General features: G+C 41.2%; 7 protein-coding genes across 7 annotated transcripts; 5 read left to right on the top strand and 2 right to left on the bottom strand.

The window, feature by feature from the left end:
• Nucleotides 1-4,451: 4,451 nt before the first annotated feature.
• Nucleotides 4,452-4,870, top strand: GCK72_006548 (uncharacterized protein; the record flags this gene model as incomplete). The annotated part of the gene is made up of 3 exons (XM_003113580.2): nt 4,452-4,510; nt 4,559-4,664; nt 4,715-4,870. The coding sequence occupies 3 exons, from the start codon at nt 4,452-4,454 to the stop codon at nt 4,868-4,870; spliced, it is 321 nt and encodes a 106-aa protein (XP_003113628.1).
• Nucleotides 4,871-5,348: 478 nt separating this feature from the next.
• Nucleotides 5,349-7,007, top strand: GCK72_006547 (uncharacterized protein; the record flags this gene model as incomplete). The annotated part of the gene is made up of 8 exons (XM_053725679.1): nt 5,349-5,415; nt 5,470-5,535; nt 5,584-5,858; nt 5,906-6,062; nt 6,307-6,462; nt 6,522-6,662; nt 6,713-6,771; nt 6,918-7,007. 8 exons carry the CDS (start codon nt 5,349-5,351, stop codon nt 7,005-7,007), a joined length of 1,011 nt encoding a protein of 336 aa, XP_053589873.1.
• A 279-nt stretch (nt 7,008-7,286) lies between these two features.
• GCK72_006546 (uncharacterized protein) lies at nt 7,287-9,935 on the bottom strand (the record flags this gene model as incomplete). The annotated part of the gene is made up of 11 exons (XM_003113841.2): nt 7,287-7,446; nt 7,493-7,761; nt 7,805-7,931; nt 7,975-8,110; nt 8,234-8,340; nt 8,388-8,477; nt 8,528-8,595; nt 8,646-8,749; nt 8,799-9,150; nt 9,197-9,296; nt 9,868-9,935. 11 exons carry the CDS (start codon nt 9,933-9,935, stop codon nt 7,287-7,289), a joined length of 1,581 nt encoding a protein of 526 aa, XP_003113889.2.
• Nucleotides 9,936-11,728: 1,793 nt separating this feature from the next.
• Nucleotides 11,729-12,877, bottom strand: GCK72_006544 (uncharacterized protein; the record flags this gene model as incomplete). Its single annotated transcript, XM_003113748.2, has 3 exons — nt 11,729-11,754; nt 11,811-12,603; nt 12,710-12,877. 3 exons carry the CDS (start codon nt 12,875-12,877, stop codon nt 11,729-11,731), a joined length of 987 nt encoding a protein of 328 aa, XP_003113796.1.
• Nucleotides 11,798-12,406, top strand: GCK72_006545 (uncharacterized protein; the record flags this gene model as incomplete). The annotated part of the gene is made up of 1 exon (XM_053725678.1): nt 11,798-12,406. One exon carries the CDS (start codon nt 11,798-11,800, stop codon nt 12,404-12,406), a length of 609 nt encoding a protein of 202 aa, XP_053589872.1.
• An 8,885-nt stretch (nt 12,878-21,762) lies between the features above and the next one.
• Nucleotides 21,763-22,961, top strand: GCK72_006543 (uncharacterized protein; the record flags this gene model as incomplete). Its single annotated transcript, XM_053725677.1, has 4 exons — nt 21,763-21,903; nt 21,956-22,306; nt 22,360-22,766; nt 22,817-22,961. The coding sequence occupies 4 exons, from the start codon at nt 21,763-21,765 to the stop codon at nt 22,959-22,961; spliced, it is 1,044 nt and encodes a 347-aa protein (XP_053589871.1).
• A 571-nt stretch (nt 22,962-23,532) lies between these two features.
• Nucleotides 23,533-25,054, top strand: GCK72_006542 (uncharacterized protein; the record flags this gene model as incomplete). The annotated part of the gene is made up of 6 exons (XM_053725676.1): nt 23,533-23,601; nt 23,657-23,899; nt 23,989-24,307; nt 24,368-24,429; nt 24,581-24,672; nt 24,862-25,054. 6 exons carry the CDS (start codon nt 23,533-23,535, stop codon nt 25,052-25,054), a joined length of 978 nt encoding a protein of 325 aa, XP_053589870.1.
• Nucleotides 25,055-27,213: the final 2,159 nt, after the last annotated feature.

Below are 27,213 nucleotides of genomic sequence, written 5' to 3'. Positions count from 1 at the left end.
ATCGTGGAGAATGCCAACAAGGCCCAGGATGAGTTGACATTGTTACAAGATGCTTGGAATGAGGAGAGAGAGACGTTGTTTAGAGAATTGAACAAGCTGAAAGAGGAGAAGAGATTGGCTGAGGAGGCTGTCTCGAAGTACAAAAAGACGCTAAAGGAGGAGCGTGAGGCAAGTAGCGAGTTGAGAGGACTGCTCAGAAAGCAGGAAAGTGAGCCTAAGAAGGTTGGACAGGATACTAAGGAAGTTCCGGTGCCCTCGAGGTTGGAGGTGGTCAGAAAGTGGTCCTCAAGGGATTCGGATGACGAATTCTCGATGCATGGCAGGCGTGGAAAATTCTCGGATAGTGAAAGAAGTTGGGGTGAAGATTGGAAGAGTGGCAGAAGTTCCAGGTATAGCGCGGGGAACGAGGTTATGATGGAAATGGTGGCATCTATGGGGAGAATGATGAAGGCGTCAGCGTTGCCAGAGCCAAAAACGTTTGACGGTACTGGGGACTTCAAGGAGTTCAAGAGAGCGTTCTTGCTGAAGTACCAGCAGGTTACGGATGAGGATGATGAGCTAGTAGCCATATTGGAGGAGAGATACTTGAAGGGGGCAGCGAAGTCGTTGTTCAAGTCACTGGGAGATAGGCAGGAGAGGCCGATTGCTGAGGTGTTTGTGGAGTTTGAGAGAAAACTCCGGAAGAGACAGGGGGATGCGAAGGCTGAGGCCTTGCATGAATTCGATCGCCTTCAGAGGGCTCCGGAACAGAAGTTGTGGGAGTACCTGGTGGAGGTAGAGAAGTGGTCGAAAAAAGCGTATCCCGAGGTCGAGAAAGCGACGTTGTCGCAGATGAGAACGACAAAGTTGATGAGAGCTACGGAGGATGATGACATGCTGCAGTCGGTGCTGGTAGCTAAACGGTTGGAGTTGCCACTGGCGGCGCAGTATGACCAGTTGAAGGATATTGTACTCCAGAGGGAGAATGAGAAACTGCGGAAGCAGAAAGAGAGAATGGGGAGATTGAGAGATCAGGGAAACAGTGATGGTCGTCGGTCGCCTGAAGGTAGTAACGATGGTGACCGGAAAACTGTAGGGGAGAGAAGAGATAGTGGAGCGAAAATGAAATGCTTCACTTGTGGAGGAATTGGACATGGTTCCTGGCAATGTGTATCGAAAAGAGTCGATAAAGTGCAGATCCAGGAGGGGACTGTCGAGAATGCTGGGGTGGAAACCGTGGAAATGGTGGAGATGTTGGGACAACGGAGACGGGTTGTCATTGATAGTGGGGCAGTCGTATCGGTGATATCGACTACTGCTTATGAGAGGTTGAAGGCGGGGTGTCGTGACTGGGAAAAGGAAGTTGAAGTGTTCGGGAAGCCGACATTCACAGTTTTGAATGCGTCAAACTCTAAGATGAGAGTCAGGGGGCAGATCAAAATTCCCATGGTGGTCAGAGGGCGGAAAGTGAGAGTGGTTTTCCAGTTGGTTGAGAATTGGGTGGAAAAGATACTGATAGGAACTAATGCTTTTGAGAGCATTGGCGTTGAGCTGAAATGGAAAGATCCATATGGTTTGGTGAATGCCGAAGAGAACTCGGCAGAAGTACAGTTCATTGGAGGTGAGAAGAAACTGGAGAGACCAGGAGAGAAACTTCGGAAGGTTCCGACGGAGGTATCAGGGATACAGTGCAAGAGCGTTGCCGTGCGTGGAGAGAGGGGGAGAAGGGCAAGCACGGGTGACGTGGGAGAGGTGTTCAAGTCGGAAGGGGAGGAGAAGGAAAGAAAGAAGGTGAAGGTTCGGGCGAGTGTGGCGGTCATCGGACCTAGATTGGAGGCGAGGGGGCCAGGTGTTCTCGAGTATCGTAATAAGACGATAACGGGGTGGACTCAGAAGTTCGATTGGGGAGAAGTGAAGGAGGCAGTGGTGCTTGTTGAGTACACTGATAAGGAGGATGAGAACAGCAAGAGAGTTGAGTTCGTAAAATCAGTTGCGAAGGAAGTGGAGAAAGTCTGGATGATGCCGAGAAGTCTACAATGTGAACTCGGGGACGTCGACAAGGTGGCCAAACAGTGGAAGGAATGGCTGAAGACATCAGCGAACGTGGAAGTTGTGGATCCGTTGATGCCCGTCGGAAATCACAAGACACCATTGATCTTGGAGAAATGGCATCGGAAGTCGCTGGATGGTCTACAGAAGTACTTGCACAATGCGTTGCCGAGCCATTCAGTCAGATGTCAGTGGGAGAAGAACACAGACAGAAGACCACAATCTGGATTGAAGAAAGACCTCGGAAAAGGATGCCCGATCGCCGAGAGGAGGGGGAAGTGGCTTCGCCGAAGTTCTACATTCTCGAAACCCATTGGAAGAGAAGAAACAAAAGGAGAAAAGGCACGTGGAATCTGGACGACCCAAGCCACGTCAAAGGCTGATGTGAAAGTGAACTTTCTTTAATTAATCAGTTCTAAGTTTGCTTTTGGCAACGAATAAACGCTCTTTGACTTGTAAGTTTTAGTGGTGTTCTTAGTTCTCGAAGTCTGTTTCTGTCCTAAGTGATAGAAATAGATAACTAACCAATCAAAAAACTTTTGCTGCTTTAAAAAGAGTTTATGAGCCATTTTATTTCCAATCGGTTTCCTTTCACTCCATAAATCTCTTGGTGACGTCGAGTCGCCACGATGGAACCGCCTTGTCGAATCCTCGAATCCTTCTGAATCCTCTACTTAGCCCTTCTCGATTATCGGATTTCAACTACAGATTATTTCTTCATTTAATTCTCTACTAGTTGGCTCTTTTCACTTCATTTCTTTCAATTCTTACCACCGGGAATCCCTTCAATTGTTCTATTGTAATCTCCTTTTTTCTTCATGATGTGTTGTTTCCAAATGAGGAGAAAGGGTACTCATTTTTTTACGACGAGCACGGAGGCTCCTCCTGATTAGCGACAAAAGGGGAAAATACTAATTGACACTGAGTCAGGAGGCTTCTTGAGGCTGCTTGATGGCGTGACCGACAAAAGGGTTTCATTTCTTTTTGTCTATAGTAAGTTCATTTTGAAAAAAGTACTAATATTGAATAAGATGAAGACCCTTTTCTTAACAATTTCTCTTCTTTTTGTTTTAGTTTGCTCTGGATGACGTAAGCAAAACAAAAGAAAGAGAAGAACTTATTCAGTTTGCAAACACTTCTCCATCCACTTTTCTTTTGTTTCTTCTTCATTAAAAATGTAGGTATCCAACACTCTTTAAGTGTCCAAATGTTCAAAGTTCAAGACCTTTCTTCTTCTTTTTTTTGCAAGAAAAAGAACAGAAAAACAAATCGTTTTTTTCTTTTGTTGAAGAAAAAGAGATCGGTGCCCATTTTCATCGTTGAGAAACAGAAAACACCGATTATTCACGCGGCAAAGTGTTTTTTCACACGCCTTCGAGTCACTTCGCATTCGTGAATTTTCTCACCGTTGACGGCCCCGTAAATCTTCTGAAAATGCGAAAACCGACGACATCTTTCTTTCAAGGGAGAAAAGAGCAAAAAGAGCAAAAGCCATCATCCCGTGATGTCTCTATGGCTCCTTCTCAAAAAAGGGAGAGGGATAGTCGTTAAAAAAGAAAAAAAGAAAAAGAAGAGAAGGGAGGAATACGGTGTTCTTCAGTTGTTCTATTCTTCTTTGTGGCCCCTTCCAACACAACACACAAAACAACTAATTTAATGATTTTCGATGTTTTCAACGGTCATTTTTGGGCGTCGCTCTCGCCGTCTTGATTCAATTATCAAGTCGAAAGAAGAAGACGTTTCACACAATGTTCCAGAAGTGTGACTGAGTCATAAGAACACTTCAGAAAGCTTCTGTGCCACGTGACTAAATGCTTCCGGTCACTTTTCAGAATTTCGTGCTATGTATTTATTTTCAAAAAAAAACGAAGCGAAGTGAGATGAAAGGTCAGGGACGACTACTATGTTCACATTGCTTCTCGTATTTCTACTTCGTGACGTTGTGGAAATGGAAGCAAATGAAAAGAACCACCCATTAACGTCTTCTTTCTTCTTCTTTCTTCTCTTATTATCATTTTCACTCTATCAGCAAGTGTTCTTTCATTCCTCTCCCTCCAAATACACACCCAAAAATACCGTCACTTTGTGACCCTGAACCTCCTTTTTTCGGCGATCGGACGCCAGTTTACCTCATTTTTCTCTCACTATCATCACGGTTTGTCTCCTCGTGACAACGTCACTTTATTCTCTCCTAGACTATTTCCAAACACCTTTTTACATTATAATTTCGTGTCCGCTTATCTAAAATTCTGACAAAAGTCTTCATTCACTTATCAATAGTTTCAGCTGAAATAGTCTCATGCCACCACTTTCACTTCTTTCATTTTTATCACCCGACAACTTTTTTCTTTGAATTTTTCTCTTTTTCTTGAACATATGACCCGGTTTTGAAACTTCTTAAATTAATAAAAGTAAATTTCCAGATGCATAACCCACTTAAGAAACTGTCTCGCTCAATTTCGCACAAACTACTCGGCAAACGGTGAGTCATTTTCATTATTTTCGAATGTTCTTGATTCATGCATTTTAGATCAAACGACTCGTCGTCGACAGAGAGTTTTTCATCTGCTTCATCGACCACTTCATCGACGGCAACAACTCCACAACAGACTTCTTTAGACGAGGATCCATACAGGGTACGGTGTTGGAAATTTAATCTCAATTTTAAACCGAAATATTCTTTCAGGAAATCCTCCGCTCATACGAAGATAATGTGTCACATCTTGTCTATCACGGATCATCGCTTCGTTCGATGACTTCACTTGAGCAACTTCGGAAGAAATCAGACGAAGTTCGCAGACCGGCAACTGTTGCATCCAACCGGACAGTCACTTTCAGTTAAACATTTTCTCCTCATTTTCCATCAATATTCCACGTCACAATAACTTATTTTTGTGTGCATACACCCTTATTACGGTTCTCTCGGAAGTTCTATGTATTCTCCCACCTGTTGACTTGACAAGTTCCGGTTTAATGGAATAGCTGACATGTATCAATTGCTTGACATATAAATATATATATATATGATTTGGAACAAATAAATGTGTATTTTTGGATATATTCTCTCTTTCACATTCCAGACAACGAAAAAACAAAAGAAAACCACTGTATCAGTTCCATTTCCTCTCCTAGAACTTGAGTCTTCTGCGTCTCTTCGTCTTCAATAGTCTCTCTTCGTTAACTAGTTGGATACCAATTATGCGCAACAACATACATCCACTCAATTGCCACTTATAACAAAAAAACCATCGAAACCATCTTGAATCTATTAGCTTTTTGAATGCAAACCAACTACAAAGACACAATACCAAAAGCGTCGAATGGTCATTCCGATGATTCGACTCTTGCTAACAGCGTTGTTTGTTTTATATTCTGTTATAGCACAAGGTACACATTTTCAGTCTTTTATGAGTTTAGTGAAACTTTAATGTCTATTTCTAGATCATCTCAGGAAAGTCAGTGGTGATGCAGCACCAGAAAAAGCTCAAGAACCTGTTGACGAGTTTGGTATTGTTCCGCTTTGATAATGACTAATTCAACCTTTTTGAATTACAGATGATTTCATACCAACCATTGACTCATCTGTCAGATTAGAGGACACTATTCCGGAGCCTCCTCCATTACCAATTGGTTTGCAATTCGTTCCGAAGACAACAGAAGAACCACAACCTCCTGCGAGTCTTCCAGTTGCACCACCATCTGCACAAGTGGCTCCACCATCAATAAGACCACCCGAAAATTCAGAACCTTCAACATTGACACCTCCAGTTAGTACTAGTTTTCAAAACTTGACTACTTCAATACCTTATGATGACGAAGTTACAGTTACAGTTAGTTGTTTTTATTTATTAAAAAAACAATAACTGATCACTTCTAGATTGATATTGATGACATTCTGCCAGAACCAAGTGATGATTTGGAGGAATTCCAGAAGGCTGATATACTTGAAAAAGAAGAGAATGTTGATGTGAAAGATCTCGTGAAAAAGACAACTATAAACAGTACAAACGACTACTATATCACGTCTCCAGCCAGTTCGTTTCTTCTTTATTTACTTTTTGGTGTTCAATCTATGATTTTTCTGATTCTTCTGATTCTTCTGACTTTTCAGCAACTGTGATGTCAGAACTTCAAGAGGACACTGTTGGAGAAGAAGATGTTTTCGATTTCGACAAGTTGTTCGACAAGAAAATATTCATCAAAGATATGGGAACAACAAATGAAATTTCATCAAGAAGTTCGTTTTCTTCTTCGTTTTCATGTAGACATATTTTATAGGCATCACAACAACCACAACTTCCGCTCCCACGACTACAAGTTCTCCTTCTACGACAACTCAACTCAAGACAACGACGACAACAGAATCTCAAAAGAAGACGTGTATTCATGTGAAGGAACTTCATAGAGTTGATGATGACTCAGTTGTAGTTCAAGGTGAGTTTTGAGTCAATGAAGAAGCTTTTCTGTTCTCTGGTATATCTTCTTTTTTATAGCTGGAGTCAAAAAAGGGACGATAGAAGTGTCTGTCGAATTAGGGGAAGAAGAAGATGATGAGGAAAACAACGATGATTCTTCAGAAGAAGAGGAGAAAACACCCGTCAGACATGTCAGAGAAAACAAGAAACCTGTAGTTTGTGAGAACTTTTTGACCTCTTATCTCTCGAATATCATCTATCAATTTCAGGGAAAAAGTTCGAGATGAACTGTGATGAGGAGGAAGATGATAAAGGGAAGATATGTAAGGTAGGCAATGTTTTTATTTTATTTTGAGAATTAGATTGTACTGTATAAATTGGAATTTTCTGTATATAGATATTCTGAGATCATTTCTCTCGATTTAATTAAATGTAAAGTTATTATTTCTGAAATCCAGTCATTTAATTTTTCAGCTTTGGGCAGCCGGTGGTCTCTGCGGAACTCATAAACCAACAATGTTCCTGTTCTGCCGTCGAACTTGTCTTTGTGTTGGACCGAATTGAGAAGAAATGAGAAATTTTGTTCCCACGGTTGTGACGTTGTTGGCAGTTGTTCCCATCGCTTGTGTATTTATCGTTTATTTTCTACTTAAAAAGAATAAAGAAAAGCGAAACATTTGATTGATTTCTGGTGATTGCGGAAGAGAAAAAAGCTGACGAAGAAGCGGAAAGCGAGGAGAATTAGTAATGAATGAGAATGTTCTGAAAATAGAAGCGGAAGCATCTAGAGAAAAGAAAGGGTAAAAAGGAGAAGAAGAAGCAAAAATCAAAGGGGAAACATATTTATAGAATGTAGTGAAGAGCTCCGGCGAGCAAGTTGATGTCTGAACGGAGAGAGTTAACTGCCAACATGATGGAACGAGAGTTGTTGAGGACTTCGACGCTCTCAGTGTATGGGTTGTAACGGACAATAAATGGACGTTTCATGTTGTTGGTGAACATTCTGGAAAACTTTTTTGTTTTATGGTTCTTATAAAGGGAAGAACAACCTCAATTTCTGTTGTGCTTCTTCAAAGTTTCTAGTGTAGAAGTAGGCAGACTGGAAGGTGGTGATAAGACATTCTTGTTCAACGACACGATCTGGATCGAAACGGATGATAGTTGCACTTCCCTCGACGGCATGTTGCAACTCTCCAGCACTACTGAGAAGACCAGCTCCATAAACTTTGAATCTCTCATTGTTTGATCCGGTTTCCTTCACTGGAGAGTCGGCAGCATCATCAGAAGACAATCCGAATTCGATCGAGAAGAAATAAAGCTGAAATTAAGAACTGCTGTGTATTATCTCTGGGAGTCGATACCGTTGCAAGTTTCTTCAAGTCCTCCTCTGATGCTCCCAAAGAAGCCAACCCAATCTCTTGCGAGAATTGAGCAAAGTCTGGGTCAGCGAATAGCGCCATGTGACCCATTAGCTCGTGAACAGTGTCTCTGGAAAATTTTTTTGTTTAAATGCTCCGCGATAAGATATTACGGTTCCGGAGTGTAGAATGGGTCGGCATGATGGCGAACGTATTGGGTGCAGAAGAATACACGATAAGCCAATCCGGCCAAGAAGTCACGAGCGGAGAGATATCCAGCGACAGGACGGACACGGAAACCGGTCTTGGCTGGAAATTAGGAGCATACTATCGTTTATTTTCAAACATAAATAAATTATTGATATGAAAATAGTGTTCTCTCACTAGATCTAAGGACTATACTATTCCCTTATACAACTTCGTTATTAATACCTTTCAAGAACTTGCAAATATCTTCCAACTGTGGAATATTGTTCTCCGAGTATCCACAATGTCTCTCCAAAAGTTCAAAGTTATCGAGAAACTGTTTACATGCATGTCTGAAATCAAACATCAAAATAGAATCAACTTTCTCACGAGATCTCACTTTTTGTGCAACTCGCGCAACTTTCTGTAAATAACACCCCATGTTTTTCTCTCCGAATCCGTGTATTCGATTCTCGGAATCGGCTCTCCACTGAAAACAAAAAATGTGGCTTGTGAGAACTTTTTGATAAGAAATATTACTGCTTGTAATGGAGAGCCAACTCGGCAAACATCATACGACGTTGACGATACTCGGTATCTTTGAAACCCTGTAACTTTACAGTTGAAGAGAAACTTCGAAAGGGATTTAGTATCTCACAGGATGATCTGCATCCAATCCAGCACCATACATGATAACTCTCTTGGCGCAGATATCCAAGTCATAGATACTCTTTGGGAACCATTCGGATCCAGTAGTTGCATCTGAAAACACCAAGAATTACTCGTCTGAATCTATCAGATTTCAAAAAACCATCGGATCCTGGTTCAGTATATTGTTCCTTGATGTCAATTGGACGAATAGTGAAAGAGACTTCATGAACATCCAATCCATTCAATCTCATCAAATCCATCGCCTCTTGTTTCGAGTAATGGAAGAGTTCAATCTCCAGAAGTACATCCATAGTTTTAGTACTTCCATCCTGACTATCGCGAGTTTCCAGATGCTTGACACGGGTATGATCCGGAAGATTCGCAATCATCTTGGAGATATCATCAGAGACGCGGCTCGATTTGACGATAATCGTCAAGATTTGAACGCCTTCATCCTCATCTCCCTCGCGGATTGATGGCTCCTTGCGGATGGTGCGAGTCGGGGTGAAGAGCTAATGGAATACTGAATAACCTGTATTAGAGTGAGATGGAACTGACCTGCTTGACGTCTTCTTCTGGGACAAATGGGATTCCAAGAGATCCACTGCGACGGAATCTTCTTTTGAAGTCCTCCATACGGGTGTCGCTAGACATGGAGCTGGAAAATTATTGATTGACAAGATCATTACGAGATACTTCCAAACGTTAAACTAAGATCTCGCTCAGAAGTGTCTAAAATGAAACGTGTCGTTTACTAAAAAATATTTTATGCAAACATAAATAGAAAGTGACGAGATTGGAAACAAAACGAGTGTCAGGTTACATGAAATATCAAAGGATCCAAAGGTTGTTTCAGACTTTATTTTGTATCTATTGCGAAAGAAATGCCCATCTAGTTGTCATAGTTTCACATTATAGACTCTCCCGAGATTCTCCTAGTGGCTTATTAAAATCTGAATCAATATAAAAATTGGAATCCGATTTCTAGGTTTCTGATTAGACAATAACTAAAAGAGAACTGAAATATAGATAGGGAGAAGAATGATTTCTGCAGATAAGTAGTTTAGAAAATGACACTGATGTCTAATTGCAACGGTAATGAATGGTGGTGTATCATACGGAAGGCAATGAAACCCTTTCTAACGACTTTAGGATTCTAAAAATCAATCAAATTCACTGATTTTCTTACAGTAATTCCCCCAAAAAAAACCCCGGAACTGTTAACTCACACACTGTTGGACATTGTCTTTCCCGCGGCTTTCTTCGAGTAGTACTGAAACTTCATTGCAGATGCCATCTGAAACAACGTGTCCATATGATGAAGAGAGCAATGGCAACCTAAAACGAAAAGAAAATGGTGGAAATGAGACGGCCCGAAAATAAAGGAAGGCCTCTGGTTAGCTGATTGATTGTTCTATTATGCACACGAGCGCAAACAGACACCTCCTCCCTTTCCTTCTCGTCAGATATCCAATGGCCTTCTGAAAATCGGCACGTAATATACTATGCCACCACACAATCCAATATCCGGAGAGATGAAAGAAGAAAATGAAATAGGAAAAAAGGAGAAAGGCGCCACTCGATTTATTTCGGCTGTCATGGTTTCCGTGGGAAAAATAAATGAGCCGCTTGTGATGATGGGAAAAGATGAAGATGATGTCAAGGTTTGGAAGAGGAGCGAGTCGAGATTGAAGAAGAAAAATGAATGAAAATGCGAAGAGGCATCGGACAGCTTCTTCTTTGTTGGATTAGGAAAGCAGGGGTCCATGGAGATTACGGTAGTTTAGAAAGCAACTGGAATTGGGAGCAAGAGCGATTTTGACTGAATGAAAACTTCGTCTATGAATTTACATTCAGGTTTCAGACTGTGCTTGTCGTCTGAACTTCATGTCCAAGTGATTTGAATCTGAAATTTAACCAGTGTTTTTTTGCTTTTGTCCTCTTCGCATGTCAATTAGATCGGGAGAGACAGTATACAATACACACCAAAAGTAAATCATGTTTTGCCTTTTCCGGTTAAAAATGCCCAACTTTGAGAGTGTGTCATAATAAAACTGACTGTCCCACAAAATAACTTTTTATAGTACCGTACAGACCAAGAATAGAGCTTCATTTTTGTAGTTGACAACTTTTTCGCAGGGACACTCCGTAGAGAGTTATGGTCATTTTAAGGAGACAGCTCAAAAATCGCTCTAAATATTTTGGACTGAAATGGGTCGATTTGAGGGATAAATTATTTTTTCGATATGTAACTTGCTAGGGAGCATTCGTACAAAAAAGTTGTCCACTACAAAAACGAAGCTCTACTCCTGGTCTTTTTGATCCTATAAAAAGTTATCTGCAGGACAGTTAGTTTTACTATGAGACACTCTCAAAGTTCGGCATTTTCAACTGGAAAAGAAAAAATATGATACATTTTTGGCCACTACTGTACACTGAACTGAAATGTCAGACATTCAATTTACATTTACCGAAGACTAAACTACTAGTTTGGACTTGAAATTCGAAGAGAACCTTCAGCTACTATTCCAAGCATCCCCATCCATCAGTTATCTTCCATCCTTCCACGAATACTACAGACCCTTTCGTCGATAGTATATCTCCCTACTGAGTCTCCAGCTTCTTCTTCTTTTCATTCTTCTCCTTCTCCTTCATCTTCATTCCTTTATCATCATCCGCACCTCATTTGCGGTGGTTCCCGGACTACATCAAGATACTCATCTACGTTCCATTGTCTCTTCTTTTCCATCGCTTGTCGAGTTTTTTCCTCTCTTCTCCGCGACGTCTCCAATACTTTCTCCTTTAACGACTACGCCGCGGCGCCCTATTCCCAAAACTGATTATCCGTGTTCGAGGAGATAAGAGGAGAGAAAACTTGGTAGCAACAGCTGGATTTCGATTTTTGCTGCTTCTTTCTTTCCTACGCGCACCCCGGATACGTCGCGCTCACATTCCTTTAATAGTGTCCAGACATTCGTGTTATATAAAAAGAGAAGAACAGAAAAGAGAAGATTATTGCGAAAAAATTTATTTTTGATACGAAAAAAAGACACCCGAAACGGGCGAAATTGATCATGACGTGGATGGCGATTAGTAGCCTGGTGGGGTACGTGGTGCTGAAAATTACAGAAATTATGGACTCGAAAAAAGAGAAATGTAATGAGAAACTTACGTGGACAATGTCCGCAATCTCCCTTCTCTCCGTTGTCTCCTGCTGGTCCAGCTGGTCCATTTGGTCCTGGACGACCCTCGTGTCCTGGAGTTCCTGAATCTCCTGGTGGTCCTGGTGGTCCTTGGTATGATTGTCCGTCTGGTCCTGGATTTCCTTTCGGTCCTGGTGGTCCGATTGGTCCGGCCTTTCCTGGTGGTCCTTGTGGTCCTGGCACCGGAATGAGGCGTCCAGCGGCTCCTGGCGCTCCCTTCATTCCGTCGCGTCCTGGTCTTCCAATTGGTCCTGGTTGTCCAGCCATTCCGTCGTCTCCAGACTTTCCGTCTTGTGGTGGCTCTCCTGGAGATCCCTTTGGTCCTGGTGGTCCCTTTGGTCCCATGGCTCCCATTGGTCCTGGTGCTCCAACTGGGCAAATGATGCATGGCTCGGAGGCTGGTGCAGGAAGAACCTCGGCGTCTCTTCCGTTCTTTCCATCATTTCCGTTTCTTCCGTCCTTTCCGTCATTTCCTGGTGGTCCTTCTGGTCCTGGTGGTCCAGCGGCTCCCTGGTTGCAAGTACAGCAAACAGCAGCTGGTTCAGCGTTCACAGCGGCTCCGTAACCTCCGTATCCGGCGGTGTTGGCGGAACTTCCAGCAGCTCCAGATCCGTAGTTTCCTCCTGCATTTCCGGAACCACCTCCTCCAGCAGAGGTTTCTGGGATCCATTGTCCGAAGAGCCAGGCTCTCTTCATACGGTGTCCCATTCCCTTTCCAGCTTGAAGAGCAGTCATCTCGAGCCACATGTCACGAGAACGAGCCTACAGAAATGAGGGAAGATGAGTAAATGATAAAGAATAGAAAGGAGGAGTTGGAAATTGATACTAAAAAGAAGAAAAAGAAAACCAAGAGAAAAGAATGAATTACCTTGCAGTAGTCAGTTTCAACCATAAGATGAGATTGGAACGACTGTACATAATTGTAGAGCATTGGAAGTGTCACAACTGAAGCAATAACAGCGGCAGTGGAGACGACGACGGCAACGAAAGCGATGCGTCGCATTTGCCGTTGCTCTTCTGTCTCTTTGACGTCCATATCTGCGTGTATTGAGTGGCCGATCGGATCTTCTGCTCGTTCTCCTTTTGCGCCTTTTGTAGGCGCCCACCGAGAACTGGATAACTGCGTCGCCAAGTCCCGCCTATCTAGTGTGTCTCTTCTGAAGGCAAAGCGTTGGGCGCCCCCCTAACCGATTCAATGGGGAATAGAGATAAAGAATAAAGAAGAGGGGGGAGAGAGGAGTATCCGAGATCCGTGTGGATGGACACCTTGTTGCCATGAAATGAAGAAATGAGGGACGAGGTTTCAAATTGTCAGGTGAAAGTTCATGTCGTTTCAGATAGGTCGGTGGAGCCAGAAGGGACAGTTGCTATCGTATTTTGTATTCTGAAACTGTGGATGCGGTTCATGCTGAGATTCTGAAGTTCTTCGAGTCAAAACTCTGAGCAGAAAGTCTCAGTTTCATACTTGTCAAGCCCTGAGCCTAATCCCGGCCCGATGGACCGAATGTTTGGCGCCAAAGTTCAATTTTTTAAACTTTTTTCGCAAAAATGTCAAATTTTCGATTATCATACAGAATTAGAAGAAATTCTGAAAAAAACAATCAAAATTGTTCACATTTTCGATGAAAAATTGCCATTACTCCAAGTATAATCATACAATCATAAATAGCTATGCAAAAAAATAAGCAATTTTACAAAAAAAATAAGCAATTTTCAGTTTCGAAATTTTCAGAAGTGTTCATATTTTCTGTTAATCCTGAAGTTTTCCGTTTAGTCACATCGAAACCCAACTCCTTCTTACTGTAAACATCTGAAAAATCTGAAATCTTCGTATCCATTTCTCTGCGTCTCTCAAATGTATTCGTCTCTCATCCATCCTCTCTCTATTATCAATTCTAATTGGATAAGTATGTCACTTGATTAACTGGTAAGCTGTTGTTATCATTCTTCGTCGCGTTCTCCATTCACTTCTTCCAGAAGAATGCAATGATAAACAAGTTTCACCCGATAAACCTATTTCTTTCGTCCAGTATACCATCTAACTATATCATATTGGATCGGTGATATGATATAATCATCACAGTTTCCTCCTGAATATTTCTTTTGGTGCAATGATAGAATTTGAGAGATTAAAATAAAGAAAACTGACGATTTATGACAAAGAAAAGATACTATAGCACTACCCTCAACACAGACCAAAATGCGATTCTCAAAAATGAGTTTCTAAAAGAATGCGAAAACGGAAAAGCACTGGGAAAAGGGGAAACTTTTGGGTGATTGCAAAATGTGCATAACTACAACGCTTTTTTGAGGGATTTCCAATTTACAGAATAAAATGAAACAAATGGAAAAATTGAAAAAGAGAAAAAAGAGAAGGGAAAAAGAGCCCCGTAATAAATTGATTTTTTTGTGGATTTTGGTTTTCAAAAATTGAATAAAAGTAGATTATGACGTCACAGACGGAGGAGAAAACGGGCGAATAAAGATGAGTTAAGTACAAAATAACAACTAAGTTGAGAGTAGCTAATTAACTGGATAAAGGAGAAATAACTAAATTGAGACTAATGAAACATCACACATCGAACAACTACTTCTTTTCATCAGCCAGAGCTTGAGAGAAATCAGTGGGAAGTTTGGGTGCGTTCGGATCCTTTGGTGCGTTCGTAACTGGTGCTTGATTTGCAGCTTCGAGTGACGAGTTCGAATCCTCTGGAGAACCAGCTATTCCAATTCCGATTGGCATCTGCAATGTGTTAATGAGACTGATCATCGGAAGGTAATTGAAGAATCGGAATAACGTATTCTCTAATTTGAAAAGATCTTCAACCTTTTTGTGAAACAAATTTGCACTAGTTTCCAGTGACTTGTTAAAAAAGTTGTTCTCTCCTATGTTTTCCGAACATGAAAAAGAAAACACTTACTTGATAAAGAGGTGTCATTGTAGTTGGCGCCTGGGAGACAGCAAGTGTTGGAGCTGGAGGGACACTCAATCCCGTTGATCCTCCCACAGGGATGGATCCACTGAATCATCAATTTCATTGAAAAAATCCCGTCATCGTATTCAGAAAACTCACTTGTTCTCAGAACCATCCGGCTCGTTGGATGAAGCTGCTTGGGCTTGCGCTAGTCCGTTAACTGCATCTACAAGAGCCGAAAATGTTGTAGCACCGGACAGCAATGGAGAGCGAGAGTTCGAATCCATTAGGCTACCCAGTAGGATTGGAGCTGAATGAGAAGTAATATTAAGAATTTTTCTGGGAATGATGACTTACAAACTGTAACTTGAGTATTACTTCCACTACTGCGAGACAATGCTAAACCAAGTGCACTAATTAAATGAATATCTTGTTCGCTTATCACGACGTTGCCAGGAGTATTTATGGGCGAACCTACAATCGAGTTGCCAGCAGAAACGGACAACATTGTTGGTTTCAGAGCTACTGGAGCAATCAGTTTGACAGAGGAATCAACTGGTTTCGATGATAAAATCGGAAGTTGAACTTGGGAATCGGAATAGCTGGTACTCGGTTCGTCTTGTTGCTGCTCTTCCTGTTGTTGGGGTAGTTGTTGCTGTTGTGGGAGTGGCAGTTGTTGTTCTTGTTGTTGGAGTTGTTGTTGCTGTTCTTGTTGTTGGAGTTGTTGTTGGAGTTGCTGTTGGAGTTGTTGCTGTTGCATTTGCTGTTGTTGTTGTTGGAGTTGATGTTGCTGTTGTTGCCCGACAGCAACCGGACCATGCTTCGCTTCGATTTTTTGAAAGATTTTGCTAAAAAGGTTACTTAAAGCTATTAAGATGACGCTGCTAACCTGAAACTCGTTGTATCTCCTCTGGCTGTTGTGAACTTCGTTGGGCTGGCCATATACCCACTACTTTCTCTGCTTATCAGATTGCTGACAGCAGCGTGTGGAGGGGAGACTTCACTTCCAGACACTAACGAATCCAGAACTGAAAGTATCGTTGAGTATTGAATTTATTTGAAAGTTCAAATGCTCTACTTACTTTTCATTGTATCTTGACTGCAATTATTCAGATAATCGTATGGACTTTCAGATCCCGGATGCATCCTCTTTCTACCCAACGGGCTTTCTCTCATCGTAGGAGTTGTACAAAGTGAACTCAATGCACTCACCAACGTTTGCGCTGAAACTTTTATTTTTTGAAAGAATACAGCAAGCTATGGCTTACCATGAGGAATATGGTGTTCCTGGTGATGCCTTTCGTCCACAACTACCACTCCAACGTCTCCATGATCTCCTGCATTCACCGTCATCCGCCTGATAGCCTTTCCTGTCGCACGGAACGCAGTGGCCCGATTCGGATCTTGATTTCGGAAATCCGTAATATGCCTAACGTGTACTTGTCGACTAGGCCCGGGTCCTCCAAGGTTTGCCAATCGTGAATACTGACCAGTTGGTGTCCAAATTGTACTACTTTGACCAAGAACTAGCTTATTATCGCTGTTTTCAACGATACGTCGAACTTCTTCATTTGTGCTGTAAATGCTGGTAGTTATTGAGCTTGTGTTCATTTTAATGATTAATCATACCTTGAATTGGGTGAATCGTGTGATGACATATCTCTACTTCGTTTATCAGAAGGACCATCATTCGAATCTTCTGATAACTCCATTGGTATAGAATCAGAAGTACCCGCCCCGGGATAAGCGAAACAATTTTGAGGTGGGGGTGGTGGGAGGCACAATACGGACCGTTTCGAATCGTAATAATTATTGTCAATCGCATTTTTGTTCGCTAAATACGCATATGGATTCGGCAGCGATTGTTGAAGAGTAGCACGACCGCCTGGAAATGAATGGAAAGAAAATTATGATATTGATTTTCTATAAATTCTCACCGAAATACGTATGACACGCTTTCTGAGGGTCGTACGAAAGTATCATAGGCTCCGAAGAGGAATCCTGAGTCGATTCCCAAACTCGGTTGTGGGTGGAACTTGTTCCGAGAACTGCATGTGGCGCCATAATTGGAGACGCTCCCGGCTCTTGCTTAATGTAATGATTCATATCATTCCCATCCTCAAGTTTCGGTCCATAGTTTACTATTATTTTCGTATCAATTCCTTTCAGATAGTTGGCCATAAATATGTCCAAACCACGGATACTGATTGCCATGTGAAATGGATTAATACAGAGGGGTTCCACACATGAATCAGTTCGCTCTAATCGTTCGCCGTCGGTACTTTCGAGAGGAATTCCCTGAAAAATTCGCATGAATTTCGCACGAAATTTAAATGGCTTTCTCAAACTCACTTTGAATAAAATAATAGTGACTAAATCAAGCCTCCACACTTTATCGGCTTGTCGCAAACAATCGATTCGCCGCATTTTTCCTTTCTGATCGGCAACGGATACAATACATTTATCTGGTTCGACTCCAGTAATCTGAAACATAAAGAAATATTATTGATTAGGAATTTATGCGAAAATTACAGCTGAAACAAATGCATCTTTGTGATCGTTATGAATGTCTTTCTTGATTTTTCCAAGTAGCCTCGATGCCCATTTCACTTTAGCGTCGTCTCGATCGTTCTGCAACGAAACCTTTTTTCGGTAAGTTTATATTCATGAAAATCGATAATATTACCTGTAATTCTGCTAATTTTCTGTTTTCTTCGGCAGCACTCATCTTTTTCTCGTTCTCTTTCAGATGCCGTCGTTTCGCTGCCTGGAAAATGTATGTTTGCTTCTTTTAGTCGTTTTCTGTTCACCTGTAGATGGAACCAGTTGTATGCACTTGCCCTCACAAACGGTAGTAGTTGTTCGACGAAAGGACCCATATCTTCCTGTGAGTAGGGACTGAAGCATTTGATGCCATTCGCTTTAGGACTCACTGCTTCCGGTGAATTGAAGTGATTGTTCCAATCGGAGTTGGGCGGTGGCATTGTTGGTTGTGGAGGTTGTGGCGGTTCTTGTATTTCTGATGTTGATGGATTGTTGGATGTCGATGAACCGCCGGCCGAGTTCACATCGACCTGAAACTATTTCAGGTTGTCTTAGAGCTGCGAAAAGCAAATTTCTTATTTTTATTTTTTAGAAATGGTGAAAATGTGTGTTACCATCAAATTAGGTTATGAAAATTTATCGATCCAGGCTTTAATACTCATCTAGAAACTTTGCATACCTGAGGAACAAGCATTTTTCGAACTGAAAGCATGGCAAGCATGTTTTTATGATAATAGAATGCTGTATTAAGATATTTTAGCAGCACTTTCGTCTTGGCATCTCATAGCAACCATTCAATAATAGTATTGATATTGAGAGGCGCAGATAAGACAGAACTTGGTTTGATGCTGGGAGAATTGGAAAAGCTTATTTGATACAGCCGTTCAATACGATGACCGGAATTCCGGTGGAATGAAAGAAAATATAACAATTCCCTGCTTGAATTAGTTCTCGTTTCGAATCTTCCAGTAATAAATACCTTGAGATCCATGTGTTTCCTCATAAATCTTTTCGTTTTGAAATCGCAACTTCGGTATTCAGGTCAGTTGAAATGCATTCTGCAACAATTTTAAAATCAATAACATTGTGCGACGGGCGGGAATAGTTATATTGCAGCGAATTCGATGAATTACGATCAAATAGCCTAACTTTCTAATAGTGAAAATATTCGGACGCGCTCTGTCTGCACATGCGAGAGAGAAGAGACGCTGAGTGAGAACTACGCAGATGACCGAATTATTGCGTATGTCACAGCCATCTAATTTAACTTCGGCCAGAAAATATCCGGGGACATATGAAAATTCAAACAACGGAAACTTTCCAGAAGAAGGGACTCAAGATTTATCGTTTCAAGACGATGGATAACAACTGTTGGAATGTTTCGAGAAGAAAAAACATACATCGACTTTTACTTGCCGATGGAAGATACATTTTCTCGATCGGATATAACGTTGTGTTCAGGCTTGGTCGAGGTCGGGAAATCGGGATACTCGATTTCTCGGTTTTTCCGACGGGAAATTTCCCGAAAAATTTCGAGAAATTCGGGAAATTTTTTTGTAACAGTAATATTCAAAAGTTCGAAATTTTCCATTTCTTTATACAGGGATCAACAGATTTTTTGTTGTTTTTACACAAAATGCTTCTCAATTTTCACCTACGGTGCGCCAAAATTGAAAACTGTTGAGTGCTGAAAGTTTTTCGAAACTAATGTTTCTCCAGCAAAATGTTAAATTGATGGGGTACCAATCTCGAACTGTGAAACCAAGTATACATTTGAAATAACGATAAAATCTATCGAAAAATAGGTATTTTTAAGTCATTTGAAGTCAGTTTGACAAAATTCTCGATTTTCTCGAAAAATTTCGAGTACTCGATTTCCCGAAAAAAAATTTCGAGAAATTTTTTCGTTCTCGATTTTCCCGAAAAGTTTTTCTCGACCAAGCCTGGTTGTGCTGATAAAATTTGGGTTTCGCAAAAACGTTTTGGGAAAAAATTGTATATAAATAAAGTGGAATAAACTTATTCGAAAAATAGTTCATTAGCATTGATGACACTAAAAGTACGAATTTTAACAAATGCTACAGATGAAAACACCCTTTTATCGGTCTTTTATAAACCAATGGAAAAGAGAAACATGATGTTTCACTATAGAAGATTACAGCTAAGCCATATATTTTCGGCTACTTCAGCACATTCATTAGTTGGGAATTTGATGAAAAATGGAACAGTTAATGGAACAGTTAAAACCTAATAAAAGTTTTAATAACAAAAGATAAACTGAAGCTGTACGCTGAATTTACAAAACAGACGTGACGGGAAGCACACAGCCGTCCAAAATGCAGAGCATTTATCATTCATATGGTACAATCTTCACTTTTCTGTTTGCTTGTGGTACGGTAAGCAGCGACAAAGTCTGCAAACACCGTCGCGATGTGTCGTGAACCATCAACTTATTATTTTTTTTTGCACGAGATTGGCACGAACATTATTTGCAGTTCTTTCTAGACATGCAAAGCTCGAAAACGCGGCGTTTACAAACAGCGAAATGGAATTTTTCAGGATTTTTCTCATTAGAGCGCATTTACAAATTACAAAAATGAAAAATTATTTTTTTCACTGAAAATGCTGTTTTTCGGCTCTTGTGCTTTTGTTTCAAATATTTCTCAATTTCTGCAACGACAGTCTGATAGATTGGCTCAATACATACCGTAAAAACTGTAATAGAAGCGCATGCGCCTCTATTTTTCAAACCGCTTTTTAAGGTGCGCCTCAAATAAAGGGGTGCTTCTATTACAGTTTTTACGGTATCATTTGAGCACTATTTGAAAATTTTCTGTCGTCTCAATGATTTTATAGGGCTCTTTTTATGGTTTGAACGAAAATCAGTGTTTTCATATAATCGCGAATCTGCGGACCGATGCCTGTTTCTTATTGTGCACCTTGATGAAATTTGATTGCTCAGCACTGATAGGCCAGGAATAGTTAGATTTTTGCTCCAAAAACACCGGTTTTCCTAAAAACTACATTCTGATACCTACCGGCATTTTCAGACAACCAAAATTAACAAATGATAGCTTAAAATGAAGCAAACAGCATTTCCTATCAGATGGCCGTTTTGGATTTTCGGAAAAAGCTTTTTTAGGCCAAAAAAGCTCAAAACGTGCTTCATGTGTCAAAAAAGCGTTCCCACAGCCAATCAGCGCGCTTGGCCCCGCCTTTTTTCGAGGATTTCGTTACCCAGGAGTTTTTTTCCTCGGAATGTGTGGGGTCTCCCGTGCCAGACACTGTTCTTACAACCGCGCTCTACCGAAACCGAAGAAATTTGAATGCGAAATTGAGAGATTTAGAAAAAAGAGACATTTTTCAAGGAGATTTCGGTAGAGCGCAGTTGTACATTGCCGAGCTGATATACCATAAAAACTGTATTAGAGCGAAATGTCGCTCTATTTTTCAACCGCCTCTTAGGAAAATTTTGTGCTTTCAGGAACTCATTAAAATTAAACGGAAAAAAACTTTTTGAAAGTTTTATTTGTTGGTCTAGAGGATACTATTCACGATGCTTCTAATTAGAACCAAGAAAATACATTAAGATAGTCATATTCATAAATCCTGAGTATAGATGGGTGTCGTTCTATTAGAGGTGTCGTTCTATTAAAGGTGTCGCTGTAATACAGTTTTTACGGTATATGCGCAACTTAGTTTTTCGAAGTACAAGCCGGAAACCTGTCGTTGGTCACACCTTATATATTTTCCGTCAACACTCACTGAAATATTCAATTTTCATTAACAGATGGATCATCTTTTTTGGCAGTTGGATTTCTTCTTCGAGCCTAGCCCATGGAACCCGAACCCGTTTTTTCACTTGTTTTTAATCCCGCACTCTACTTTGATGCCCACTCGAAGACCCGTAAGTTTAAACAAACTGTTAACTGTCTACATTGCATTCTTAGGTGGCTACAGAATTATCAAATCACTTACACACTCCAATATTATCTGATAATGTGTACTTTTCCGAGTACTCTCGGGAAAGAAGAGAAAGGCCGCTTCCACTTGTCGTTCCACTAGCCGAACTCTTCCAGCCTGATGGTATCAAACGTATTTCGGTGACGGTTGCCCTACCAAATGGGCGTTTCCTAATTACTAGAGGTAAGTAAAATCTATTCTCGAAATAAAAAGTTCCAACGTTTTGCACGTCAAAATGCAGACTCAGTAGTAATTAATGGATCTACCCACGAAGAAAACTTGTACCATTTAATGCAATTTAATTCTATTCACAAATGCAATTTAATGCATTTTTTGCATTTTTCTGCCATAAAAATGCATTATTTTGCGTTCGTGGGTAGGAAAGATTTCTTCGTGGGTAGGTCCATAAGCACAGAGTCTGCACTTTGTCGTGAGAAAAAAATGTCGCAACTTTTATCAAATAATAACTATTCAAGAATACGAGTTCATTAGAAGAGCAATGTGGCGATTTGTGATGAGGGATGTGGATGGTGATAATCATCGAGTTCATTGGATGCTGTTAGATACGCATACGTTATCGTTCTTAGCAAGAAAGTGGAGAAAACATTTGCTCAGTGTATCCAATGAGATAAAACTAGAGGTGAAATTAAATTAATTTTTCACAATCTTCTTCAACAAATGATTCTTTTCAGACTCATTTATCTATTACTGATCTCAAGCTAGTGCACGATCTAATGAGTCGTTTCAAAACATTCAAGTCTCCACGTCACTTGGTCAAAAAGACTTCATACAGACGACTTCTTCTCAGTCACAGTTGGCTTCGAGATGATCAAGATGTTGTCCAAGATGACACTCAATCTCAGGAGACAGAAGGGATGCTCCTTCAGCTCAATGATGAAGAACGTCAACGGCTCATGAAGATAATCAGTACACTTGGGCCACAAACATTACGGATGGAGCAGATTCAAATAGGAGGAGAGACACAACATATACTGCAGCAACATCAGATCTCTGAACATCCATCTACTTCTGGATATTCTAATGTAAGTTCCATTTTCATATATTTCCAGACTATATCTATATTCATGTATTTCAGAATACCTTTATATACATCAAGAGAGATGATGCCTACAAAGATGAAGCCCAACAACAATCCAACCAATTCGATGCCACTGTCAATTCTGTTGCTCACGGACAAGCCAGTCTGTCAACTCTCGAAATGTTCAACTGTAATGGATCACCTAATGGAGACAATCTTCGTCGGAAGACGCCTGTCAGGAAACAAGAGGATTCTATTAAAGCCACTTGTAAAGTGTGCGGACACGATGTAATGTATTCTCCTCAAAGAACTTGGAACCTGATGCGTCATGTTTGGATTATGCACCAATCATCAAAACCCAATCAATGTTCGATTTGTGGCTATTCCCATATCAAATCCTACGTTAGGAAACACATTGATTCACAGCATAAACACGATGCGAATGCAAGTATTCTAGATTTAAAGTGAGTTGTCCTTCTAGAGATCTTTAATTTTCTCATCTTTTCTCTTTCAGATCACCCGAGTTAGAAGCTGAATGGAGTCAACTTTTAGATCAGTGTTTCGGAGTAACATATCGGAAATGGAAGCACCAGAAAGAAGATATTCAACAGCAAGGCAAGCTTATTTTTTATGTTGATCAGTTTAGAGAAACCCAATGAGCCACACAACTCCTTTCCTCTGACCTCCTGTGTAGTTTTTGCAGCTGGTGAAGAAGACTACGGTCACGAACATCACTTTTCACCTGAAGACGATGTCATGCAACCACTATGATCTTCTTGTCATTTCCAGTGTTCTACTGTCTTTTTAACGTTCTATCATTCTTTTCCTCTGTCATCTCTCTCTCTTCATATTTCACTCACCACACTGCCTTGTGCAATTAACACAAGTTTGGAACTTTATTTATATTTTAGCATAACTTTTATTTTTTGATACACTTTATTACTAATAAACTCGGATTAATGTTCTTTGTCGTTTTCTTTCTGCTTGTTTTCTTACAATGAGTTTCTGCAACTCTTGAATATTTGTAACTTCTGTGATTTTCTTGATTTTTTTCCCTATTTTCTTCAATTCTATTAGCACAGCATAGTTCTTCCAACTGCGCTCCACCGAAATGCCCTTGATAAATGCCTCCTTTTCTCTGGGTCTCTTAATTTCGCACACAATTTTCTTCGGTTTCGGTAGATCGCGGTTGTAAGAAGTTTGCCGTGCTAATAATAATTTTGTTTCCAGATGCTCTCCAAATTTGTAGTAGTTGAAGTGAGTAATACGAACAATACAATGGCACTTGTGGAATACTTGGTAAGTTTGAAATCAGAATTATATTTCAATTACATTCTAATTTCTCTACTTTCAGGTAACACATGGATTCGATAAGTTTGCAGTTGTGACTGATTTAATGGATCATCCCTCTTTCAAATATAAAGATGGATCATCAAGTCCTGAATCACCTTCAACGACAGTATCAACAGCAGCTCAACATACACCTCCAAGAACTGCAGTTTCAACCCCAACCTCAATAAGTGCCCCCGTTCCTCCACATAACAACACACCGAGAGCATCAATTGAGTCGATAGCGAAAGCATTGTCAACGAAGAAGGTGTCACCAGCTCCTGCTGAAAAACAAATGCCACGATGCCCACGATATCACAAAAACTTCTTGAAGAACAACAGAAGATGACAATTCAGAAGAAGGAACAAGACCGACAGCAAGCTGAAATTCATCGAATTCTTCTGCAACAGGCTGCTCATCTCAATACATTCGGAATCGAACGAATGACACCAGAATATGATGATAATCAACATAGCGAGACGATATCAGAAGCCAGTTCAGAAGACTTGAAAGCTGAAACAGATTCATCAGATTTCGGATTGGGAACCAGTGATGAGCAAGTCCGTGCTTCAATGATTCACCTTCTCAATCCAGCTTTTGGGTCCGCTTTCGGACTTCTTGATACTGAAGCAATGTTTGGAACACCATCAACACCAACCTCTGGAACAAAGAGACGTATTATATACACATATAAATTTGCACTCTGTGGGAAACCAACAACACTTAACTGAACAGGATCGAGATGGAATCTTCTGAGACATGTTATTATGAGCCATTCAGATGCCAAATCATACAAGGTGAGTCAAAATGTCTGGAATTCGCATGATTTTGTGGTGTTGTTGAAGTGTTGTGTCCTAACATGTTCCTCTTTTAACCCCTTGTTCTCGGTTTCATGATATCTTTGTATGTGTGTGTGGTGCAGTCTTTTGTAGCTGTGTTCTTTTTCAGTGCTGGGATTGTGACTTCACTGGAATCAAATCGAACGTAATTTCCCATGCCAGACAATGCCGACACCGTGCCGACGATGCCCACGATATTACGTAAGTTTGAAAATGAATCAGAATTGAAGACAAATGAGTATGATGTAGTGCAGTTTAATAGTGTGAAGTGTGAAATTTTATTCCTTTTTATATGCATGGAGTGTGATATTATCCCTCCCTTTCTACTTCCCTACATTTTCATCCTTCCTTCCTGTTCTCACTGCTTTCTTTCATATCGTATATTTTCAGAACCGACGAGATGCGTGCCGAATGGAACCTCCGACTCCACGAATGCTTCCCAGACTATGTGCGTGCTAAGGAACGTGGATGGCAGCCAGAGGAGTCTCCAGAAAAGAAACCAGACGAAGAATCACCAGTGAAGACTGTCGCGACATTAATAGCCTCAGCTATATTGTCGCAACTGGTACAATCTAGATCGTAGATTATGCTCTTATTATCAATTATACAACGATGAATTCATATGGACGTGAAGAGAATACGGTATCCTTATTATCACTTTGAACAACGTGCTCCACAAACTCCTTATCTTGATGACCTTACTACGTGTCAATGTCGATGTAGGAACAAGAAAATAGAAGAATCAGTATCTACCCACGAGAGAGGAACTTCTCAACCAGCCGAAGCCGTTGCCTACTTCCGATGCAAAAGCCACCTTCGCCATCACCTTCTTCCAAGGTTCCTCAACTGACGTCCATCGATGCCGAGCCAAAAGGAGCTAGTAGAGGTATCTTATTTAATTTGCGTCTCTTATCGAATAAATCGTTGTTATTTAAATCTGTGTTGGCTCTTCTTTCTAAGTCCAAGTCCTCTCAGTCCTCGCGGTCGGTTCGGGCTCACCACCCCACAAACCGTCGCGACATGGTGCATCGACCGGAGTTACTCGAACTTTGGTGGGATGAGAGGTCTCAGGGCTCGAAAGATTAGTCATCACAGAACGCAAAATTCGAGCGCGACCGCAGTAGGCTAGGATAGGCGACCGCTGTAGACGTCCTAATCGTAGGACACCTCTTATCGTAGAGATACCATCCCTTAGTCGAGAGGTGAAACTTCTATTCGAGAGGTGAAACTTCTATTCGAGAGGTGAAACTTCTAATCGAGAGGTAAAACAAAGTCGTTATTTACGAGGTGACTGTATGGGTTCGGGTGGGATCCGAACGAGTGGCAACATACAGTACACCCGGTAGGACATCATATCGTTGATGTAGGTCCCAGCGAGACGAGAGATGTTTTTTTAGTCGAAAAAACTGATCAACCCATTGAACCACCACACACGCAACATGATCACTCTCTCACAATAGCGTCAAATCTCGTACCTACCATCTGAAAATCGAATTATCGTATTCACAACAATGATCGCATTGTTCAGGTATCAATTCGGATACGCCAGCGTCATCTATCCAAGATGCTTCATCACTTGTCTCACCAGGACGCCTTCCGTTGCACGGTCGAGTTAGTTGGCCAGAAAAACCCAAGAAACAGAAAAGACATCGTTTCTGGAGTGGGTGCCTTTTTTGTTCTCAGAGAGGTCATGCAGCGGCCTACTGTGAGAAGTTCGATGTTGAATCGCGATGGGCGGCTGTAGAAAGGCGCAAATGGTGTTCGATCTGCCTGATGAGTGGCCACCTGTTCGACAATTGCCGTGCGAAGACAAGAAAGAACGCATGCCGTTTCTGCAGCGGCATGCATCATCCTGCACTGTGCAGAGACAAGTGGGGTCCACAAGACAACGTCATTGCGCCCAAGAAACCAAGGGAGGAGGCCAACGATGAGAAACCTGATGATCCTATGGAGGAAGGAGTCGATGAAGAGAATCATCCGAAGACTGGAAATCCGAAGACGGAGGAGAACGATGTGAGCGATATGGATTCGGAAGAATCGGATGCCCGTAAACCACGTACGTATGGCATTTACGACGTTCATATTGATCTCGACGGCTCAGAAGACGATGATCAATAGTACACCACACCCGAAGAAGACCAGAAACTGTAAATCGTACAGAAAACTCGTTTTTTTTCTTTAAAGAACCGCAACTCGTGCGGGATGTATGTCAAATAAACTCGAACTGGTCTCACATTACTTCACAGAATCTCGCAATAAGAGGTCCTTTGTCCGCTCGGTCTTGTTCATAGTCATTCCAACCAGATAGTACTCCTTCTCGTAGGTTACATGACACATCGAATCAGAGGCAGTGTAAATCTGTCCGAAAAAGCGCAATCGGTGCTAAGAGCACAATCGGTGTCTAACATATCGGTCACAAAAAGAAAAAGATGTGGTGATGAAAACTGTCAGCTCGGAAATAGATAGCGTGGTCCGGATTCTGAAGACTCACGAGAACTCTCACATAGATAGCCACAGAATCGCCACCACCGACATACCACATCTTGAGGATGGCCTATTTCCCGTCGTATCGTTGATCCTGTGAAAGGGCCCAAAGTAGTAGGGTCAGCGAGAAGACGAGGTTACAGATCAGGAACTTTGCAACTGACAGGAAGACGAATGTACAACTTCCGCAAATGTTCTCCAACGAGGACCTCAAAACATATGAATCCGTGATACGTCACAGGAACTAACAGTGTAAAT

The sequence above is a fragment of the Caenorhabditis remanei genome, chromosome II (genome assembly GCF_010183535.1).
Source record: "Caenorhabditis remanei strain PX506 chromosome II, whole genome shotgun sequence".
Lineage (NCBI taxonomy): Eukaryota > Metazoa > Nematoda > Chromadorea > Rhabditida > Rhabditidae > Caenorhabditis > Caenorhabditis remanei.
Note: the sequence above shows the minus strand (reverse complement) of the source record. Positions and strands in the feature narration are given on the sequence as shown.